A 22991-nucleotide genomic window follows, 5' to 3' on the forward strand; every position below is an offset into this window, starting at 1 on the left:
AGACTAAGTTACTAAAATGGAAATGAAAACAACAAAATTGAAATAAAAAAGAAAATTAAGAAAATGAAAACCAAGAATACAAAAAAATATATAAAAAATAATAAAAAGATAAAATAAACAAATAAAAAATATATATGTAAATATTAATAATAAAAAAATATATAATAATTCTACAAAACAAATAAACAAATAGGGTTATATAAGGAAATAATAAAATAAGGAATTCAAAAAAAATATATAAAAACAAAAAAAGTATATATATATATAATAAAATTAAAAATTAAATAAAAATATAATTAGAGGGAGTTTTCTCATGTTGTTTTATTTATTGATTTGAATTGCTCTTTGTCTTTTAATCATGCTTGTATGTCCATGCTTGTTTGGACCCCCATGCGGACCCGCGTATTGGACCCGGGAGAAGGGTGCCTAACCTCTTCCCTCTCCCATCCAAGTCTTGTCAGAACTAGTGTAACCGGTGCCTTGGGTTTGGAGTCACTATTGAACCAAAATGAGTTTTTGATATACTTCCTAGGTGCCATCACCTCCATTTCTATAATTGATGGGTGGCGACTTTGTTTTAGCCCAAGTGAGTCATTTCCCGATGCTCACAGCCTCCATATCGTTGAGTATAGGACCGTATCGACCGGTACTATATGATATGCACTAATATGATAGTATACCAAGCTAATATGCTCGATTGGAAGGATACACTTCCAGTCATAGCGCATCTCGTATTCAGGCCTTCTGATATCGAATGATACGCCCTGTATCATATCAATACCTTAATCCTTGGGCTGAATACGAGTTAGTCCATATTGATCCCTCGGATTCTGTTGAATGTGTAAAATACCTTCAACAACACTTTGAGAAGTGAAAGCTAAATCAGTTTCAAATGAGAATCAGACTTAAGTATGAAATAATCAGGTCTAACATCTTGAGTGGAGGGACTCTTCTAGACCTAGACTTAGTGATGGGTGAACTCCTTAGGGAGGAAACTAAACTCTTGACTATTGTAGGACTTGATGGAAATAGAGTTGATATTGGGGCTGATACTACTTTCATTGCCCATGGAAATAAGAAACCAGCCAATAAGGATGCTTCTAAAATTCAATGCTATGAGTGTAAAAGGTTTGGCCATATTGCTTTACATTGTAAAAAGAAAAATGTGTACAATTATTGTAAGCAACATGGTCATATTATTCCAGAATGTCCTATTCGACCAACTAAAGGTGTCAGAAAAAGAACCAGCATCGTACTTACTAAGTGACTGAGAGCTAGACTTCTAATATCACCCCTACTAAGTCTAATTCTTATATTAAAGGTGAATCATGCACTTTTATGGATAAAGAGGAAATTTGATAAGTAATATATTCTACCATCTCTTCTGCTTTCTATGCTATTAGCTTATCTAGTGAGTTTTCTAATTATTGTTCTTCCTCATCTCCTATTTGGATTATTGATTTGAGAGCTACCAATAATATGATTGGAGTCTACTTAGAACCCTTAAATAACAACACTAAAACCCATCACAAACATATTGTTGCTGCTAATAGTAAAAAATTATACATCATTGGTAGTAATGATTTGTCCTCTAGGCCTTTTCCCTCTTCTTCCCTCTCCCTTACCAAGACCTTGTCCCAAATCTCACTGCAAACATTATTTCAGTTGGACAACTTGTTGATGAAGGTCATATTCTGAAGGGATGACAGATCCATCGTATGGATGCCCAAATCTTGCGGAATTAGGTGGGCGAATTTCAAAAAAATCTCTCTCCTTTCAACTAGGAATCGCATTCCCTATTTAGAAAATCATATTTTCAATGATCAATCTTGAACCATAAACTGAACCAGATCTGAACAAAAGACAGTAGGAGAGGATTATACCTGATACAGAGAAATAATATCTCCCAACGAACGTGTTCACGCGCAAGGAAGGATCCAAAGACTGCTCCCACTGAAGATGGCACATTGTAGGGTGGAGCAGAATCAACAGTGTTCTCTCCAAGAACCTAATCCTTTGCAAGAAGTAGCAGGATGGCACGTGAGCACAGCTTCCTATCAGTCCCTTCACAAGGAACTGATATCAAGATCGAATCTTGATTTCTCCCACTAATAAGGAGGTCGAACTGGTAGGTGAGGCGGCGACAGGAAGGAGGCGGCAAGAGAGAATTTTCGCAGGTATGCTGAATTCTCTCTTTTGTGATTTCAGCTCTAAAGACTTGCAGTGATATGATGTTCTTGTGTTTTTTTTTTGTCTAAAGGCTGCTGCCCCTTCCTTCTTTTGTAACCTTAAAGGATCAGCTCCTAATCCCATTAGGAGTTGCTGATCATATTTGGATCAGACATCCCTTTAGGTGATAAGGATAAACCCTTATCTTATCTGCAGATTAGATCAACCTTCTCCTAATCTCATTAGAAGGTTTCTAGATCTGAATGTGATTCAGATCTGGACTCTCTGAGTGGATAGGGTTAAGACTATATCCTATCTGCTAATCCATTCCCAGAATTCGCCCCATATTTAACTACTTAAATTAGCCCAGTTCGAAATGGGCTTTAGGCCCATTAAGGTTATGTGCTCACTTAGCCTTCCTAACTGCTGCCCATTTGGCTTCCTTGTATGGCGTGGGATCCAAACATTGATCTACACATCAGCCACATGGGTTCAGCCCAGCCTTTGTTACAAGGCCTGGCCAAATACACTGTTATGGACAATGCACCCCCTGAAACTCATCACATGGGCTCTATGGGCCCAACACTTACCCTAAGTGGTCCTTGGGCCAAGCCACCTTGTAATACCCAGGGACTGTGGGCAGATGCAAGATTAGCCCATTAGGCATTACCCTGAATCTTTAAATTTTTTCTCTCTTTTGATTTTTTGGATTTATTTTTTATATATTTTTTGACTCTTTATTTGATTTAGAATGTTTTGGGAATTTTGATTATTTTATATATTATTTATTTATATTTTCTATTTCCTCTTTTTCAATTTTTTGGATTTTTATTTTTTTATTTTCTTGTATGTGTACTTGTGCCTAACCTTCCTATCATTTTTTTTGAATTTTTTTCTTCCTTTTATGATTTTTTATTTTTGATTTATTTAGTTTTTTATCTATATATTTTATCCTATTATTCTATTTCTATTTTAGTTTTTTTGGACTCTTGACATTTTATTTACTTTTTGTTTTGTTTTTATATATTTTTATTTTATTTTATTGTTTTTTATGTGGGTCCTACAAGGGGTATGCAAGCAAACTTAGTTGAGTGGCTGAAGTCCTAAATGACTTGGCTAACACATGGAATGTAATGCATGAGGGGAGGGTTAACACCTAGACTCAAATGACTCCAACAAGTAGGGGTGGATTCGAGTCGAGCCGAGCTGAATAGTACCAGGATCGAGCTTGGCTCGAGCTCGATTCGAGCCAGAACCTTGAGCTCGAGCTCGGCTTGAGTCAAAAGTTCATAAGCTCGAGCTCGATTTTGAGAAAAATATTTTATAAATATAAAAATTATATATATATATATATATATATATATAATTTATTTTAAATTTAAAAATTTAAAAATTTAAAAATTATAATAATTAATAGTTATAATATTTTTATTATATATATTATTTTCTATAATTTTATATTATATTATATATATATCGAACCGGCTCGCAAGCCGAGCTCAAATAGGCTCGAGTTCGGCTCGTTTAATAATCGAGCCATTGAATTAAGCTCGAGCTCGGTTGAAACTGAGCTGAGCTGAGCCGAGCTCGAGCAACTCGTGAAAAGCTCGGCTTGTTGCCACCTCTACCAACAAGGTTGTTAGTCTTCAAACCTCCATCCATTGGACAAATGGGCTTCTCTAGTTGGTGGCTGGTTGAGAACCATCAGCTTGGCCAACAGATACTTAGATCGCGTGGCTTAGGCTTCCAACCCTCTCCTATAGGACGATAGGATCTTAGATCTAATGCAGGATGATGTATAGAGTGTGCATAAGCAAATAAAGAACAATAGAAATAAAGTAGTAAATAACTATCTAATTATCAGAAAATGAGTAATTATTACTAAAACAAAAGGAAATAACACATAAGCATGCATATATACAAAAAAATAGCAATCAAGCCCAAACAGGCCTGTGTGGGCCCCACCTATGGTCCAAGAACTCCCCAGTGGAGTCGCTAGTCTGTGAGCGTTGGAAAACGGCTCACTTGAGGCTGAAATGGAATCGGCACCCATCAGTTATGGAATTAGAGGCGATGGGCCCTTCGAGAATGATTTTCAAAAATACTTTAATCCAATGATGACTCCAAAGCCTAAGGCACTGGTTAAACTAGTTCGGATAAGACTCAGATAGGAGAGGGAAGGGGTTAGGCACCCTTCTCTCGGGTCCAATAGGTGGGGCCCACATGATATCCCAAATAAGCATAATCACAAATATACAATTATTTAATTGAATAAGAGCAAAACAAAGCATTTTGTCTTGAGATTCTCTCCTAATTTTTATTTTTATTTTTATTTTCATTGTCTTTTTTGAATTTAACTTTATCAATTGTTTATGTTACTTCCTTATGAAACTGTACTTGATTTTATGAGATTGTTTTTATTATTTTGTTATTATCTTTTTATTTTTTTTATCTTTTATATTTTTTTGTTTTTTTTATTTATTTTTCCCTCTCTCTTTTTTTTGATTTTTATATTTTCTCTATTTCAATTTTTCTTGTTTCCCTCTTCAGCAACTTACTCTCCCCCTTGTCAACGAAATATGTTCGGGCCTATTGAATTAACCTCCCCATATCATCCTTTTGGCCATTTTATTTATTTATCTACTTATTTATTTATTTCTCACTTTTAGTTATTCCTTGAATCCTTTCCCTTTTTTCTATCGATCAAGTTAACTGATCCTCTGGCCGATCACTCTTCTCTCACAGAATCTGCAATCAGAGATATCATCTCTGAATCTCTGCTTTGGTATCACATCCACGTAATCACTCTTCACTCTCTCTCTCTCTTTTTTTTTTTTTTCATTAGGTTCAATTTGAAAAGAGTACAAATGTAAATATGTATAGTATAAATACATACAAAATAACATAAAATATAAGGTTTTGCCCTCTACATAATTCCATTTATATTCCTTCCAAACTGAGCATTATAATTTATTTATTTATTTATTTCTTATTCTGAATTAGAGGAGCTGACTGTTCACCGGCCGAGGGATATCTCGGTTATAGTCTTCTCCGGTTGAGACTCAACCGAAAGAATCGTTTTGAATCAATGCACCCGATCAATTTGAAGCATTAACGAGCATTATACTTGAATTAAACTGTTGAGAAGAAAACTGCACTGCCTAATCACACCATTAACTAATGAAAACAAGATTTCGATTGGCTCCAAACAAATGAGGAAATAATTGAACAGTGAATGACAGAAATACGATAACTTGAGACATGAAAGCATATTTTCTAAATAAAGAAAAGAAGAGAAAAAAAAAACGAACAATAATAATAGATAAACAAAGACACATGACGATCCTTCTCCTCATCACATTCGTTATCAACCACAAAGTTTATAGAGGTCAACTCTATATAGCTTCATCGCCATCTCTCATGGCCGATACCCGAATGTAATACCAGAGAAAAACAAAGGATGATGATAAAGGAAAAACATGGAGCAACAATAGAAATTAAGAGTAATGAAACTAGAAAATAAAAGAAAAGACAAGTTGCAAGTCGGGTTAGGACATATCTGAGTTGTGTTCTGACCTGAACTCAATCGGTGCTGCGAGAGAGGTTCGGCTAGTTCTATTCCAATTGTTTGTCCTTAGAAGGCGACTTCCAACAGAAACTTGAACCAGCACTGTGATATCCTCTTCTGGAAAACGGTAACGAATCACCGAAATCTGCTTGAGAATGCCACTGTGTTCTCGCCTTAAGGATGAAGAAGATGAATGGTCGACTTTGGGGAATTCTGGGGATTTGAGCAAAAAATGGAAGAAGTAGAAGGAGAAGAAGAGGTGGAGAGAGATGTCAGAGCAGAGGGAAATGATGGGGAGGAATTAGATCGCCGCTATCGAGAGTTGCAGCGGCGATCTGAAAAAGAAAATAGAGGATGAAAAACAGAGGAGGGGGATTAGGAGAAAGAGATGGGAGGGTAAAGAGAGGAGAATCAGTCGGAGTAGTCCAGAGAGAAGAAGAATCGCTATCATCGCTACTTCTGTTATCGTCGAGAGGTAGACGATGAACAGTTTCTCAGATTTCAAAGATTAAAAAAAGAAGAAGGAGAAAGAGAGGGAGAGAGATCGACGGTGATTGGTGGGGTTAGGGGTATTTTGGTAATTTTTATTAAAATATTAATAAAAGAAGGGATTGAATAGTGTATTTGCTTTAATAAAAAAATTTAGGTTGGATTTATAGGTATGGTTAGGGGCATTTTGGTAATTTTAATAAAAATATTAAAAAAAGAAGAGATTGAATAGTGTATTTGCTTTAATAAAAAAATTTAGGTTGGATTTATAGGTATGGATAGGGGCATTTTGGTAATTTTTGATAAACTAGATTAAACTGGGTCCAAGGGTCAAACCGAGGTTTTTGATTCAATGATGGGGTGGTTCTGAGTAAAAAAGTGGAGGGTTGAGACTAGTTTGACCACAGAGAGTAGGTTTGTGTCTGAATTCTCGAGATTGGCCAAAATGGAATTTTTTCAGATGAAGGGGTAAATTGGGGTATTTTTGGCTAAAATTTGGTAGGGTAGGGTTTTTGGACATTCTGATTTGATTGGTGGGGTCGGATTGGGCCAAATAAGCTAAGACCGGGAATTTGGGGGTTAATCGTAGGAATTAACCCCCAAAATGTGTTAAAATCGTAGGAATTTGGGTTAACGAGATGTTTTAAAATGGAATCTTGTTTTGATGAAAGGGGCAAATGGGGAATTTGCGTTTAAAACTTTATGGGCAGGTGTTTTGATGTATCCAGAGTTTAATGGTGTGATTTGATCGGTTCATATGTATTAAGATCAAGGGAATCTATGTACCTAGTGTTTAGTCTAACAAAAGGCATCAAAATAGAATCTTTGCTTGATGAATGAGTAAACGAAAGAATCTTGAGCTAAAATTTCATGAGTAGGTATTTTGGGATGTCTTGAGTTATGGTGGTGACATGGTGTCTGATCTAAGGGTAAAAGTGTAGATGGGGGTTAATTGAGGCCATCAGGTTTGTATCGAGCAAATTTAATGACAGATTTAAAGGCTTTTGGGCTGAAAGTTGGGTTCTTTGGGTTTTTGGCCATTTCAGAGAGGTTGGATGGGTTTGATTGGATGCTTGGGGTAAATTGTAAGTTCAGGCGATAGACCAAGCAAAAATCAGGTACTGACACACATTATCCCAAAGCCTATTCTTTTCAACCTCCTCTTTTATTCAATTGCGGGCCTATGTTGATGGTGATTGGGCAAATTGTCTCGACACCAGACGCTCTACTATAAGGTAGTGTGTCTTCATGGGTGATTCCCTTAATTTCTTGGAAATGCAAGAGACAACAGTCTCCAAGTCCTCTACAGAAGCGAAGTATAGAACTTGTCATTTGTCTATAGTGAAATTGTTTGACTATAATCCCTCTTTGATGATCTCGATGTTCATCTTCTTACTTTGACTCCTTATGCTGAATTGTCACTTTATCCAAGGCCATGACGAAGGCAAATTGATGTCATTTTTACCATGACAAAGGCAAATTGTCACTTTATGCAAATTGATGACATTTTTACCAAGGCCATGACGAAGGCAAGACATCTATTTCTTGTGGGCAAAAATTTTGATGCTTATGACTTAACATTAGTTTGAGAGGAGTGTAGAGAGTATTAATGTATTCTAATGTTATAGCCTATTGTATTGTATCTTTTCTTACTTTATTTTTCTCTTTTAGCCCTATAAGGGCATTCTTGTAATCCTTTTAGCCCATAAGGACTTTTTGTAAATTCTTTATGCTCATACGATACGAGCTTACTTGTAAACATTCATAATATAATAAAGGCTCTTTGAGGGTGGGGGTCGAATTCATTCTTTGACACAATGACACCTGGTGGTGCTAAACTCTCTACTGTTCATCCTATTGACACATCTCCATTTCAATATAATTATTTTTTTAGTAATAATTATAATTTAATATAAATACATCTATAGTTAATGAATTAGTGGAGTAATGGAGAGAAAAGAGAATTAGTGGCATGAGTTATTGTAAGAAAGAGTTAAAGGAGTTAATGAGAAAAATAGATTTTATGGTGTGTTGTTTTGTTCAATTTTAAAATTAGAAAAATTCAAAAAAAAAAAACAGAAAGAAAAGATAAATGCCTAAAGCATGAAAGTACCAGCTTGTACATTCAGTTTTAATAAATAGATATAGATTGGCCTGTCCATGTGAACTAGACATCAATCAACCTTCCACTTCAACTAGCCTGTTCATGTGAAGTTGAACTTTCTCCAACAGAATCTAAATTGGGCATTTGAGTGCACTTGAAGATGGCCAGAACTCCACCGAACAACAGATGCTACTTATGCTCAAGAGTTCTGTCTTGTTTACTAGGATAGAGATCTATAAAGAAAACAAGACAAAAAAATAAACCATCGAAAGCCCCCAATCAAGACAAAAAAAGCATATGTACTTGAATAATGAGTAACATAAGATAAACACACGTTAGATTCAGACCTTCATCGCCACAACCAAGTGCTAGCTGCCACTAACGGAATTATGACTACCAATCCGTAGTTCACAAAGGTATCAGCATCTTCTATTTTTTCCACTACTGTCTTGTGCAAGGTGCTCCATATGCAGTGGAAAGAACAAACCTCCTGCAGAATTTATGTTACATAGATAAAAAGTCAAACTATCACAAAAAAGATGAGGGAATATGGTGAAATAGAAAACTTTACCTTGTTGAAGTCACTTATTTGGTCTTGATGGTATGCACTTAATGCTCTTCTCTCTGCCTGGCTAGCTTTTAGATTTAATGGTGCTTTAATTTCAGCTTTGTCAGTGCCTTTGACTGAGAAGCCTCTATATGCTGAGTCTGTGTGAATCGTTTCCATCACTGAGCCAAAGAAATCTGTCACAGGCACCTACAAGTGAAGTCTATGAAAAGTTACCTTAGTATTCAACTATTCATCAAATAAGTTTAGAATACAAGGAGAATACTGAGGTGATTGTGTAAATTTATGTTGCCTCCACCTACCACCCATACATCCCCACTGCTTATCTGAAATATTTGTGTGGGTCCCACAGTGCTTATTTATTACTGTAATTAATATCAATGTTCCTAATCAGCTAAGGGTGACATGCATTAATTACATGTTGCTTCAGTATTCTGAGATTGCAAAGGAAAATAAAGTCTAAAGACTAGAAATGTTAAGGGCTCCGGTCTGGTGAAGCTAGGTTAGACGCATCACAGTCAAGAGACTCGTACATCCCCACTGTTTATCTGGAATATTTGTGTGGATCCCACAGTGCTGTAATTATATATGTTGCCTCCACCCATACATCCCCACTGTTTATCTGGAATATTTGTGTAGGTTCCACAGTGCTTATTTATTACTGTAATTAATAACAATGTTCCTAATCAGCTAAGGGTGACATGCATTAATTAGATGTTGCCTCAGTATTCTGAGATTGCAAAGGAAAATAAAGTCTAAAGACTAGAAATGCAAAGGGCTCCGATATGGAGAAGCTAGGTTAGATGCATCACAGTCATGAGACTCGGACATGGTCAACAACAGGGGGATAAAGACAAGACAAATGAAACAAAATTGATATCAGTATATGAAAGAATGCTATCTAATAACCTATGATGCTTCGATACTTGTTCTCAACTTCTCATCCCTAGGATAGTTGTGTCAGACATGGTAGAGACCTGATAGGAAACCAAATATTGCATGCACATTATCATTATATCATACACCCTAGTGTTAACATGTTAAAATATGGAAAATGATATACTTTAACAAATCTAATATATATATATATATATATATATATATATATATATATAAAGCAAGGTCGTCCACGTTAGAGAGCCTCTCCTTGCTCCAAACCCCCCACACTGCTCTCTCCTTGACTCTCTCTGCTTTCCTCCTCCCGCCACTCTCATTATGCTAAGTCAACAAGCTCTCTCTATTTATTCCCAACCCAATTACCTAAAAATACTTTTAGAATTCCTCTCCTAAGATATGTTCTCTTAGTCACGTATCATATTACCCCGCTTCCCAATCAATTCCTAAAATCTCTCTCACCTAAAATATCTCTATCTACCATTTTCTCCTAAAATACTCTCTTTGTTTTGATTGGTGCACATCTCATAGAGTCTCATCCCACACGTTTTTGAATTTTGGGGAGTTGATTGGAAAGACGTTTCCTTTCTCTTATTGATGAGCTGGGGTGCCAAGGTGGTTTCTTATGGAAAGTGGGGAATTAAGTTGAATGAGTAATTAAGTTACTTCAATGGGTTTATTTAAATTAGTAAGTTAAATATGTTCACTTTAAATAAATTAAATGAATACTACTTAATAAATTAACAATAATTAAGTTTGACTGATTAGTTAAATTCATAACTTAATTTCAATAACTAATGAATTATAATTTAAATGAGTTGACTAATTAAGTTAACTTAATTACCTTCATTAACTAATAAAACATTCTTAAAGAAAATGTTAATTCTTTGAGATTAATATTAACTTTAACTTCAAAGTAAATTGGTCAACAATAAGGTACACAATGTACAACCTCTTTTATTCACCTTGCATTTTTAATATTTTTTTGGTAAAGTAGGAAATCAGCACATGACCACTCTCGCTAGGCCACTTCATATTTAGACCTCTTCATAAAACATCAATCTACTCGACAAAACCAACTAAGCTATTGATTGATGTTTTAGTAATTAACCACAAGACGACTAGAATTAACATATTTGGTGTTAGATTATGGCCTCATACTATCAAAACTACCAAGGAAGAACAATTATAAATAGATAAGATAGAAGAGTTTTTCTCGACACACCTGGCCTAGAAAAAAAAAAAAAAAGAAAAAGTTCAACTCAATTTGCATCCAATTCATGTTAGGGTAAGATGGGACTACTAACATGCATGGGAATATGGGATGTTTCATTTTTTACTCTTATACAATGGTTCCATCTTCGGTGCCAGTGGATTGCCTTAAAGACTACCTAAGTAATTTAATTTAAGTAATTAATCTTTTTGCCAAGTGCATTGCATGGGTGCTTACTATTTATTAAATATACTAATTAAATATTCTACTTATTAGATTAGAATCTTTTTTGATAAATCTTATTAGATTAAAAAAATTATTCAATAAAAATATATAATAACTAGGAAAACACAAACCAACAAACTGATGGTGGCTCAGTTAGATTCTCTGACTTTGTAGGGGAGACTTGAGATCAAATCCCATAGCCATAAGGATTGGGGGGTTATGGATTTGGGGGATGGACTGGCCCCTTTCTGTAGCCGCATGAAGAAAAAAACTGATACAAACCAGCCTGGTCCAAAGGAAAATGTCATGGTGCCCCTTCTGCATCAATATATTCTGACTTACGTTAATTTATAATTTCTCCCATTATTCTTTTCCGGAGGCAAATGATGAACGGTTTACATTTCCTTTTAACCTCTTTTATCACCACATTAAATCGGGTTTTCCCATACATCGCACGGGGACCCACTAGTCATATGATAAAAAAAGTCTGTTCAAGAAGTTTTAATTTAATTTGAGAAGATTGAGAAATGAAACTTAAGCATCAAAAACTAAATGCAAAAAGCAGTATGCAAGCATGTTAAATGGGATATCTGAGCTCACGACTGTGTCCGGGATCTTAGGAAATGGATAGTCATGTCCGCTTTTCCCATATCCATATGTGGGCGTCATAGATAAAAGCTAGTGCAATTATCAAATAAAATATTGGTAAGCTCTTAATAAAAAATGAGACTCTTGGGTCTCAAGTAGGGGTGCAACTGTGCAAGTTAGGTGGGGTTGGGTCGGGTTGAGGTCAACCCTAACCCAACCCGAGTTATTGAACCCCCAACCCAACCTTTTTGGGTTGGGTTGAGCTCAGGTTGGCCCGGTTTCTTAACTTCATTATGTAAACTGTTCTTATTTCTTAGACTTAGATTAGTGGATTAAGGTTTAACAATTTTAGCATTAATATATGTACAAGAACAAAAATGCTTTAGGAGTACTGAATTTACGCTGGACTAGAAATTTGTCTCCAAACTTAAAATTGTTGATGCATTTACACAGGGATGCATAATTGCATGCATAAATATATAAATACACATTTATATATTAATTATACATACAAATTGAAGATGTGTCAGGTCCAGGTTGGGTTAGGTTGCACAAGGGCTCAGCCTTTAACCATAACACAAACTTCAACCTGACCCAACCCAATGATCCAATCCAACCCCTTTTCTGGGTTGGGTATGGACCATCTCAAGCTACAAGAATTAGCACTTAAATGATGTAGAAACCATCTGAATAAACCACCCATAACTTCATACTAACCTTGTCCAGTGGCCGTTTGTATAAATCTGTTCGGTAATATGCAGTGGACATCAATAGGCTTGGATTATATGAATTGAAAAGACTGCATAAAATCCAAAGAAGGGATAGATAAGATCCAATGATGAAATCTGGGACAAGATAACGTGCTCTAGTAAAGAACAATTGAAGCAGAACAAAGGGCCAGATAGCTAAGGCAAATCTTGGTTATGTATTTGAAACATAAAAAACATAATTTTTTTAATCAGTAACAGAATGCAATAGATTCATTAATTATCAAAAAATTACAAGAGGTTACGGGGTTTCTATTAAATAGTATTTTGTGAAAATAGCCTCTGCCATGTCACCCCAATTGAAGTATTTTATGATTGAGCCCAAAACATCGGTTGCTTGCTAGCCTATCAGCCAAGCTGTTGGCTGATCTTTGTACCCATTGAACCTTTTTTTTTTTTGTGGAGAAGAGGTAACATCTATCATTCGTTGAGCAAAAAAAGGGGAAGGGGAGGATGTACATGAGAGGATGCACAAAATGAGCACAAAAAGAACAAAACAAAGCCAAAGGACCACCGAAATTACATAGGCATTGTGTCTGCACTGTACAAAAAAGTCCAATCCACCCCTGTTTTAGTAAAAAAATCAGCGATAGAATTCAGCTCCCTTGATATCCATCTAAAAAAGCAGGAAGAGGAACATAGCTTGCCAATCTAATTGTAAAGATGGGCCAGCCTCCAAGGGCCCCTTATCAAAATGGATTGCTCAGCCAATAGAATTACTGGAGTCCCCCTTAATAACGAGAATTGATTGGACTGATTTGGCAATACTCAAGCCAGTCAGCACAGCCCTAACTTAAGCTTCAAATGCATCAGCAGAGACAACCAGCCAATTATAAGTCCAAATAACATTACCAGCTCTGTTCAAAATAAGCCTCCCCCTATACCAATTACCAGCTGAGAGAAGAAGACCTGAGATTGCGATCTGCAGTTGCCATCAAACATCAGGATGAAATCTTACTCCAGCTTGGAAGTGAGAGGATGGCCAGGTAGACTGTCAACATAAGAAGAATGCAGAATTTCTACCAAGTTCCAGTCAAGGTCACCATAGCTGACGCCTTTAAACTGATTAGAGGCGAGCAACCAATAGAAAACACAAGAAAAGATTCTCCCTCTAAGAGTTTCTAACCTAGTCAATTTATTCTCAAAATTTCTTCTGTTGTGCTCTTCCTAGATACACCACATAACTTTATGGATTATGTTAATGTTTTGGTTAGCACTGGTTCAGTTCTAGGTAAGAAACAGGAGAGAAAAAATAAAGGAGAGAAAGAGAAGAAAATACAGAGAAACGGCTGGAAAGAAAAATCACCCTCTCCCAGCCAACCACTTTCTTATATATATGTTTTGAACTTTGATATACAAAGACTCTTATGTCCCTAATTAAGTATGGGAAACAGAACTTAAATTGAGATAAAAGAGACAAAGCAACTATTAATAACAGAATATAAAGAATAAAGTGTCCTCTTGACCGCCAACTCTAACATTCCCCCTCAAGCTGATGACTATATGTCATATAATCCCAGCTTGTAACATATGTAATCCACTCTTTCCCGATTCAACCCTTTTGTAAACAAATCTGCCCACTGATTTCCTGAATTCACATGTATTGTGCTTATCACTCCCCTAAGTGACCTTTCTCTTATAAAGTGGCAATCAACTTCTATGTGTTTTTTCTCTCATAGAAAACTGGATTAGAAGAAATGCGGACTACAATTTGGTTGTCACAGTATAACTTCATAAGGCTGTCAATTGAGTATCCCATCTCCTGCAAGAGATTATTCAACCTCACTAGTTCACATGCAGTGTGTGCCATGGCTCTATATTCAGCTTCAACACTATTTGCTGCTACATTCTATTTCTTGCTCTTCCATGTTACCAGATTCCCTCCAAGAAAGGTACAATACCCTATAATGGATCTTTTGTCAGATACTGAGAGAACCCAACTAGCATCTATGTAACCTTCTATCTCAAGACTCCCTTCTGTTTTGTAAAACAAACCATGACCTAGAGCTCCCTGCACACATCGCACAATCCTTAGAACTACATCCCAGATCCAAGGATTCTGCATAAACTGGCTTACCACAATAACCACAAATGATATCTAGCAGAGTAATAGTCAGGTAGTTTAACTTAATAACCTTCTATATCTCCCAAGATCTTCAAACTCTTCACTTGCATTAGTACTTAATTTGACATTTGGTTCCATAGGTGTTTCAACTAGGTTGGCATCCAATAGTCATGTCTCCTCTAGCAAGTCAAGAACATACTTTCTTTGGCACAAGTTAACATCATGCCTCGACCTTGCAACTTCTATTCCCAAGAACATACTTTCTTTGTAAAGGACAACCAAATTATTGATCAAATTCTAATTGCTAATGAAAGTGTTGAGATGAGAATGATTAGAAACAAGGGCTTCATTTGCAAATTGGATCTAGAGAAGGCTTATGATTTGGTGGATTGGGGTTTTTTGCTCGAGGTAATGAGGAATTTTGGGTTTGGTGATGGGTGGTGCAAATGGATCGTAGGGTGCATTAAGACTTGTCATTATTCGATTTTGGTGAATAGATCTATGGTGGACGGTGGACCACTTTCTAGTGTTAAGAGGTCTTAGACAAGGGGATCCCCTGTTGCCCTTTTTGTTCACATTGACTATTGACGTGTTTGCAAAACTTGTGACTAGGGCTGATAATAGGATTTTGGTGAGGGGTTGGAAAGGTAGATAGGAATGAGGTGCCTCTTACTCACTCACAATTTGTTGATGATACTATTTTATTTTGTGAAGGTGGTAATCGTGGGTGGTAAGGATTTGAAGATGTTGGTCCAAGTTTTTGAGCAGATATCTAACCTAAAAATTAATTTTGATAAAAGTTGCCTTGTGGGTATTAATTTGAATGAGAGGGAGATTGAAGAGAGTACATAGGTTTTGGGTTGTGAGGTGGCTCAATAGCCTTTGACCTATTTGGGGTTATTGTTGGGGGATAATTCGAGGAAAAGTAATTTTTGGAATCATGTGGTTAAAAGGTTCACAAAGAAGCTAACATCTTGGAAGAGTTACTTATCTCTATGGGGGAAGAATTACGCTTATTAGGTCTACTCTTGCTAACTTGCCCACGTATATTTTGTCAGTGCTTAGGATTCCTCAAGGGGTAAGTAGAAAATTGAAAATTTGATGAGAGACTTTCTTTGGGAGCCAAGTGAGGAGAAGAAAGACCCTAGAGTAAGGTGGGAAGTGGTTACAAAAGCAAGAAGTTTGGTGCATTAGGATTGGGAACATCTAGGAGAGGAATGTTGCTTTGTTAGGGAAATGGAAGCAGAGATTACCTAGGATAGAGACAAGCTATGGAGAAAAGTTATCATCAGTATTCATGAGCTTGCGGTGGATGGCTTGGATTCTTGGATTTTGGCTAGGGCCTCTAGAGCTTCTCCTTCTCCCTATAAGTCCATCCATGCAATTTTACCATCCTTGCCATTTGTCAGGTATAATCCCTATTTTGGAAATTGTGTCAATTTTTGGGATCATGTGTGGTTTGGATAATTCTCCTTTGAAGGAGCTATTTCCCTCTCTCTCTATGTCATTTCCAGTTGTAAGGATGAGCCTATTTCTTCTTTCATTGTGCCTTCCAATTTGCCACCTGGGTTTGACTAGGACTTGGGATTCAGGAGAGGGCTTTGTGAGTTGGCAATGAATGTTGTTGTGTCTATTCTCCAAAGGTTGTTTTTTTTTTTTTTTTTGTTTTTTGGATCCCATTGAAAGGGATAGTCTGGGAACACCTTTTCCTGTTAAGGAGGTTTGGAGCAAGCCTATCTCACCTCGTGTGGATGCTCTTTGTTGGGAAGCCTATCTGGAGAGAATTAACACTTTCAATTTTCTTCAAAGAAAAAGACCAAATTGGTGTTTATCCCCTAACCGATGTTTTCTTTGTAAGGCTAATGGTGAGTCTTGCTACCACTTATTAATTTCTTGCCTTTTTATTGCAACAATATGGGAATGGTTTTTCTCTTTGTTTGGGTGCAAGTGGAACCCCCCGCCAAAGCGATGCTTGTTTGCCTCTAGCTTTGTTAGTTGGTTGAAGAAGAGGGAAAGATATTTATGGCGATGTACAAGGGTGGTTGTGTGTTGGATAGCATGGGATGAAAGGAACGAGAGGATCTTTCTTGAGAAGGAGAGAAGTATGGATGTCGTAATTGAAATCATTACAATTAGGGTGATCCACTAGGTGAAGTCTCTTGTTATTTTTGAAGGAATCCTTGTAGATGATTTGGATTTGGTGAGGAATTGGTAAGTTGTTGTTGACTCAACTCCTAGTAAGGGTGTGGTAAGACCAACTTGGTCCCCTCCTCCATGTGGCTTTATTAAGCTGAATTTTGATGGAAGAATCATTGTTGTCTACTCAGGATCGATTGGTGTTGGAGATTCTTTGAGGGCTAAAATAATGGCTGTGTTGGAAGGTCTTCAAAGGGCTAGAGAGCTGAACATTCAAATGCTAGTAATTGAGGGGGACTCAAAGTAAGTTATTGAGTAGTTGAAGAAGGAAGAGGTTGGATGTTGATGCTATATTAATAATAGAAGGAGTACTTGGCTGTTTCGGAGAATGAAAATCAATGTGCAATGAGTGGAAAGGAATGCTAATTCATTTGCTGATACAATAGCAAAGAAGGGGGTGGGAAAGGATCATTTATTTTGGGCTATATTGTAATTTTGTTGTTTGTATTTAGGAGAGTTAAGAGAGTTTATCTCTCCCCTTATCCCCTTTGTACACTTTCTTTATTAATATAATAAATAAGTTTCTGTTATTCAAAAAGAAAAAAAAAAAGATTCTTGGGGCTGGTTTGTTGGAAATCAAAGTTCTAGTTAGATTAGAACTTATCCTAACTAACTAGTAGGAGAGTTTGGTTAGGAAACTTGGGGCATGGGTTTTCTCAATTCAATTGGAGTTTCTAGAGTTTTTTGAAGCTCATATAAAAGCAAAAAAGAAGGCTGGGACATCCAGCACTATTGCCTTCACCATTTCCCTAATTGTTGATCGGGATATACTATTACCTGCTCAATGAAGCATTGTTGTACATATTTAACCTCTCAAAGAATGCAAGGGTATAAAAGGTAAAGCGATCCACAACAGACACGCCAACCTGAATCCAGAAACAAATAGAATTAAAATTTAAGAATGGCATCAAAGTCATAGATTGCTAAAGAAAAAAAATATATATGACAACAATGTGTAGGTTAAATTTATTAATCATGTATCCAGTATATTCCAGTGAAAGGACTAGTAATAAGAATCCTATCTTACATCGGAGTCCAGATGATGTGAGTATGAATTTTCTCCTTTCATGCTACTTCCGATTGCCAAAACCCCAGGTGAATGAAGCTGTCAATTTCAACAAGTTTAATGAATTTTATGCAGGAAAACCATGTTCAATTTCTGTTTTGAATAAACTGATTAGATCAAATATTCACTAAAAGGACCACAGTTAACACTCATTGATATCAAAAGAGAAGCCAGAAGTTCAATTTAGCTCACCAATGACAGTTCAATTACAAAACTAGAGGTTAAAAATACGTCAGATGGTTGGTTTGAAACACATGTAAGAGTTATCTAGGGATGCAGTGTAGTTTGTCCTTTGAATTTTGTAGCAATTATTTGGTTTATTACTATGTAAAAGGCAGGCAAAATACCTCTAACCTGTCAGTTCATCTAGCTATTTTGTAATATTGGCTATGATCTTGACAACAAAAGAAGAGGAAGAAAGAGAGCAAGAGCAATCACCAAGTTTCAAGGTGCCAAGGCGAAGCTAAGCAATAGGGGAGTGCATAGTTGCCTAGCAACCATCTTTCAATGGTAATTATTGATAAGCTACATATAAAAGCACAAAAAACCTCAACATATTTATGAGAAGAAAATTCATAAGAAGATCAGAAAATATAGGGGCTCAGGACCTATTTTTGTCTAGGAAAAGGGAAAAAAACAGTAGATGATGATGGTGTTGATAAAAAGAGCAGCCCCGTGCATGAATCTCCCACCAATGCGGAGTCTAGGGAGGGACAGATGTACGCAGCCTTACCCTGGACATACAGAGAGGCTGTTTCCAAGATTCGAACCCTGGTCACTCAGGTTGCAATAGAGCAACCCAACCATTGTGCCAAGGCCCACCCTGGTCACTGGATACATAAAGAAGAACAATGTGTTGATTGGACAGAATTTTAAGTTCTTCCTTACTTATTGGTTCAGGTTTTGAAGTCTGTGAAGGTTCAAGACAGTATATAAACCAACATGTGTATTGATTGAAACCTAACAAATAAGAAAATAATAAAAAGAAACTGGTATATAAATCCACAAAATGGATATTTTTGTTTAGTGATATCTATTTAGTTATTATAACATAAAAAAACAAAGAATATAAAAGTTTTTCATAGTGCCATGTACAAAATAGGTATTTGATTAAGCAAAGCGACCATCACCTTGACTACTATAGCAATCACATCATTTCTATAGCAATTACAAAGAGTGATGACTAATCATGATAGAGAAAATTCTATATAATCAGCATAGTTGTCAAGGCGATGCCTAGGCGACAAGGCACCCTTGGAGGTTCGCCACAACTAACCACCAAGCAGTTTTGTACTTTCCATTATAAAATACTTTTTATTCTTTATTTTTTGAGATTATAATTATAAAATAGACATTATTAAACTAAAATGTTCATTTTGTGTGTTTATGCGCTAATTTCTTTTTATTATTTTCCTATTTGTTAGGATTTATTCAACACAAACATTGCTAAAATGCTGTATTGAACCCTCAAAGACTTCAAATGAACCAATAAGGTAGAACTTAAAAATTTGTCTAATCAACACATTTTCTTCTTCCATATCTTCTACTTTCTTTTCTTCTTTTACTATAACAAAAATAAGGGTTCAGCCCCTATATTTTTTTCAATTTTCTTTCTTTCTTCTTTTTCTTCTCATGAATATGTTTACTTTCTATACTTTAAAACATGAACTTTATACTTTTCTTATGAAAATTATGAATAATTATTAAGGAAATATGGTTATGGTACCTAGGGAACTACCCTAGGATCTATGTTTTTTACTTCCATTGCCTAGGTGACAAGGCACCCCCCCTCCATAGCCTATTCTCGCCTTGAAAACTATGATAATCAGTACCCTGGAAAACTTTTTCTGTTCTTTTTTGGGAAGATAAAGTATGGGTTTCATATCACATGGCCAAATGATAACAAAAAATTAGCACTCATGCAAGGTGCCAACCAGCTGGTTGGTAAGGTCTCCTGCTGGTTGTAGCGAAGACTTGGGATTGAATCCCGCCTGCACCTGGGTTGGGGGATGGGCTACCCCCATTGTGTAGCCCTTCAGAATATATATAAAAAAAAAATAGCACTCATGCACATAAAAGCTATGTACAATGGGGATTTATGATCATATGGTATATGTCAGGAATTACAATTTATAAATAGGTTCTCACAATCAAAAAAGGAGAGTTGTATCTTTTCCTTTAAAAGATCTGTTACATAGTTTTCAAGGTGCCAAGGCGAGGCTAGGCCATAGGGGGACGCCTTATCGCCTAGGCGATGGATTTTTTTAAGTAAAATCCACATATCCTAGGGTAGTTCCCTAGGTTCTATAACCATCTTTCCTTAATAACTATCCATAATTTTCATAACAAAATTATAAACTTCATGTTTAAGTCTAGAAAATCAACATATTTATGAGAAGAAAAAGAAGAAAGAAAAGAAAATTCAAAAAATATAGGGGCTGAACCCCTATTTTTGTTATAGAAAAAGAAGAAAAGAAAAGAAGATGTGGAAGAAGAAATGTGTTGATTAGACAAAATTTTAAGTTCTTCCCCTACTTATTGGTTCAGATTTTGAAGTCTATGAGGGTTCAATACAGCAGTTAGCGATGTTTGTGTTGACTAAATCCTAAGAAATAAGAAAATAATACAAATAAATTAGTTTATAAACACAAAAATAAATATTTTTGTTTAATAGTGTCTATTTTATAATTATAATCTCAAAAAATAACAATATAAAAAGTATTTTATAAGACAGTATAACAAAACTGCCTGGAAACTGGGCAAGGCAAGCCTCCAAGGACGCCTTGTCGCCTAGGTGCCCACCTATTCAAGCTGTCCTCTCCCCCCAAATGTTTCCCATACAACTTCTACTCTTCTGCTTAGCCCTTTCAAATGCCAGCTATGGAGGAAAATGATTTTGAAGAATCAAATAAAACTTCATTAAGAAAATATAAAGTACAGCAGGAGGTGATAAGACATCACCATAAGCAAGGAGAACCCGCAGCAAACCCAAAAAATATCACGAGATAGACCAATACAAAGAACCCAAAAAAATGACAAAACTATAAGCCACCCCCAATCAAATCAAGCACAAGAACCCTTCCAGATGCCCACATCAGTCTTCATCTGTGAACTCATTCTCTTGATTCGAGAATTCCTCATCCCATTCCTTGTTCCTTTCCATCTGAGTTTTTTTCTTCATTTTATCTTCCTCTTTTTTTCTTTCAAATTCTTTGAAGGCCCTCCTAGCAAATTCCTCACCACCCCAGCACATCAGACCCAAATTATGGAGGAAAACTTTCATTTCTCACAAGCTACAAGTAACTTGTAACCTTGTTAACCAAGCCACTAGGAAGATACTAATTAAAGGGAAGGTAACAACAAAACCCACTGTTTTAAGCTTCATGTAATATGTTTTTAGATTTTGCCTTTGTTATACATGTTCTTTCTATTTCTCCAAGCAAATTCCTCACCACCCCAGCACATCAGACCCAAGCTATGGAGGAAAACTTTCGTTTCTCACAAGCTACAAAGTAACTTGTAACCTTGTTAACCAAGCCACTAGGAAGATAAAAACAAAACCCACTGTTTTAAAGGGAAGGTAAAAACAAAACCCACTGTTTTAAAGGGAAGGTAAAAACAAAACCCACTGTTTTAAAGGGAAGGTAAAAACAAAACCCACTGTTTTAAGCTTCATGTAATATCTTTTTAGATTTTGCCTGTGTTATACATGTTCTTTCTATTTCTCCAAGCAAAGCCCTCAGCAATTCCCATCTTATTGGCTTCACCTTTTATGTGCAGAAACAAAGTAAAACATCAACATTAAGAAATTAGTAATTAAGAATGATTCAGGTTTGGTGATGGGTGCGAGTGTTTGAACGGGTGGTTGTTTGTGAGAAGCTAGGGGGAGACTTCATTTTTTGTAAAAACCTGGTGGGGGTTCAAAGTTCTATCTCCAAAAGTTGTATTGAGGGTATTGAGTTTTTCTTTTTTTATTTTGGGTGATAATTTATCACCTTTTACTGTAATCCCTTATCCTTGCTATGAATAAATTTTCGTTTTTATTTATTACCAAAAAAACAGTAATTCAAGCATAGAGAGACCATTTATGGCAATATAGGAGTGAATTAAAAAATAATTCAAGTGGCTAACTCAAGATCTTGAAATGAGAACTAGTTTAGCAAAGAGGGATTGCTAATAGAATGGCAGATGAATTAGCTAAGCAAGGGGTGGGGAAACATAAATGTTTTGGGCACATTGGGAGCAATTGCAATTGAAAAAAAGAGCAGAGCCTATCTCTCTAAAAGGGGTTTTGCAAATATGTACTGTTATGTTCTATAATTTATAACGTTGATTGGCATTTATCAAAAAAATCAGAATAAAACATCCATATTGAAGACACTGTCTACTCTTGATTCAACACAACTCCACTTAGCGTCCAAGTAAATACTGTTACTTCCAAACCATAGTACTATTATTTGATCATATCATTGAATCATTTAATTCTCCTGAAATCCGTTCAGTCTTATTTGTACACATCTTTATTAGGAGGTACACATACATAAAATCTCCATTGACCTTTATTTGGTATTTAAATCTTCTATCCCAATACATGAATTAAATTCATGAAATGAGCCTAACAAGCTTATTCAATAATATGTTTGTACAAAACTCACCAGAAGAATTAAGTTATTTGAAACAACTAACCTGAGAAAAAAGCGTAGCAGCTTGACAAGTATCTACCATTATCAGCAGCTCCTTGAATCTTAAAAGAAAAGATGTTAAGTATATGAGCTCATTATTTAAAAATGAAGATATGTAGTAACTTATCAACTACATGATATTTTAAAAATGGGTAAAATCATGCCTTCAGGGAAAAAAGACTATAGTCTGTCTTATAATCAACATACTACTTTGGAACTATTCACAGATAACACTGTGGATGACATGTTGAGGAAGTGGGGTGAAATTGCAAATTACACATGTTGGAGGTGTTTTTAGGGACGAAAATGGGGTCATCTCTGCCATGTTCTCAGGCCCAATTGGAGTGGGTGACTCCCTTAGAGCTGAGATCTTTGCAGTTATGGAAGGAGTCCGGAA

General features: G+C 36.0%; 1 protein-coding gene across 6 annotated transcripts in view; it reads right to left on the reverse strand.

Moving 5' to 3' along the window:
* Positions 1-8219: 8219 nt before the first annotated feature.
* Positions 8220-22991, reverse strand: part of LOC104599139 (Peptidase C13 family) — a 48496-nt gene continuing 33724 nt past the window's right edge. For all 6 annotated transcript variants that reach the window (XM_010261533.3, XM_010261532.3, XM_088898225.1 and 3 more), the window contains 7 exons: positions 22599-22656; positions 17874-17951; positions 17624-17712; positions 12536-12617; positions 8902-9087; positions 8678-8820; positions 8220-8563 (listed from right to left, as the gene is read on the reverse strand). In XM_010261533.3, coding sequence (XP_010259835.1) covers positions 8680-8820; positions 8902-9087; positions 12536-12617; positions 17624-17712; positions 17874-17951; positions 22599-22656 — 634 coding nt within the window. In that variant the 3' untranslated portion in view covers positions 8220-8563; positions 8678-8679. The remainder of the gene's footprint in view (positions 8564-8677; positions 8821-8901; positions 9088-12535; positions 12618-17623; positions 17713-17873; positions 17952-22598; positions 22657-22991) is intronic.

The sequence above is a fragment of the Nelumbo nucifera genome, chromosome 2 (genome assembly GCF_055504915.1).
Source record: "Nelumbo nucifera cultivar China Antique chromosome 2, China Antique-T2T, whole genome shotgun sequence".
In the NCBI taxonomy this organism is placed as follows: domain Eukaryota; kingdom Viridiplantae; phylum Streptophyta; class Magnoliopsida; order Proteales; family Nelumbonaceae; genus Nelumbo; species Nelumbo nucifera.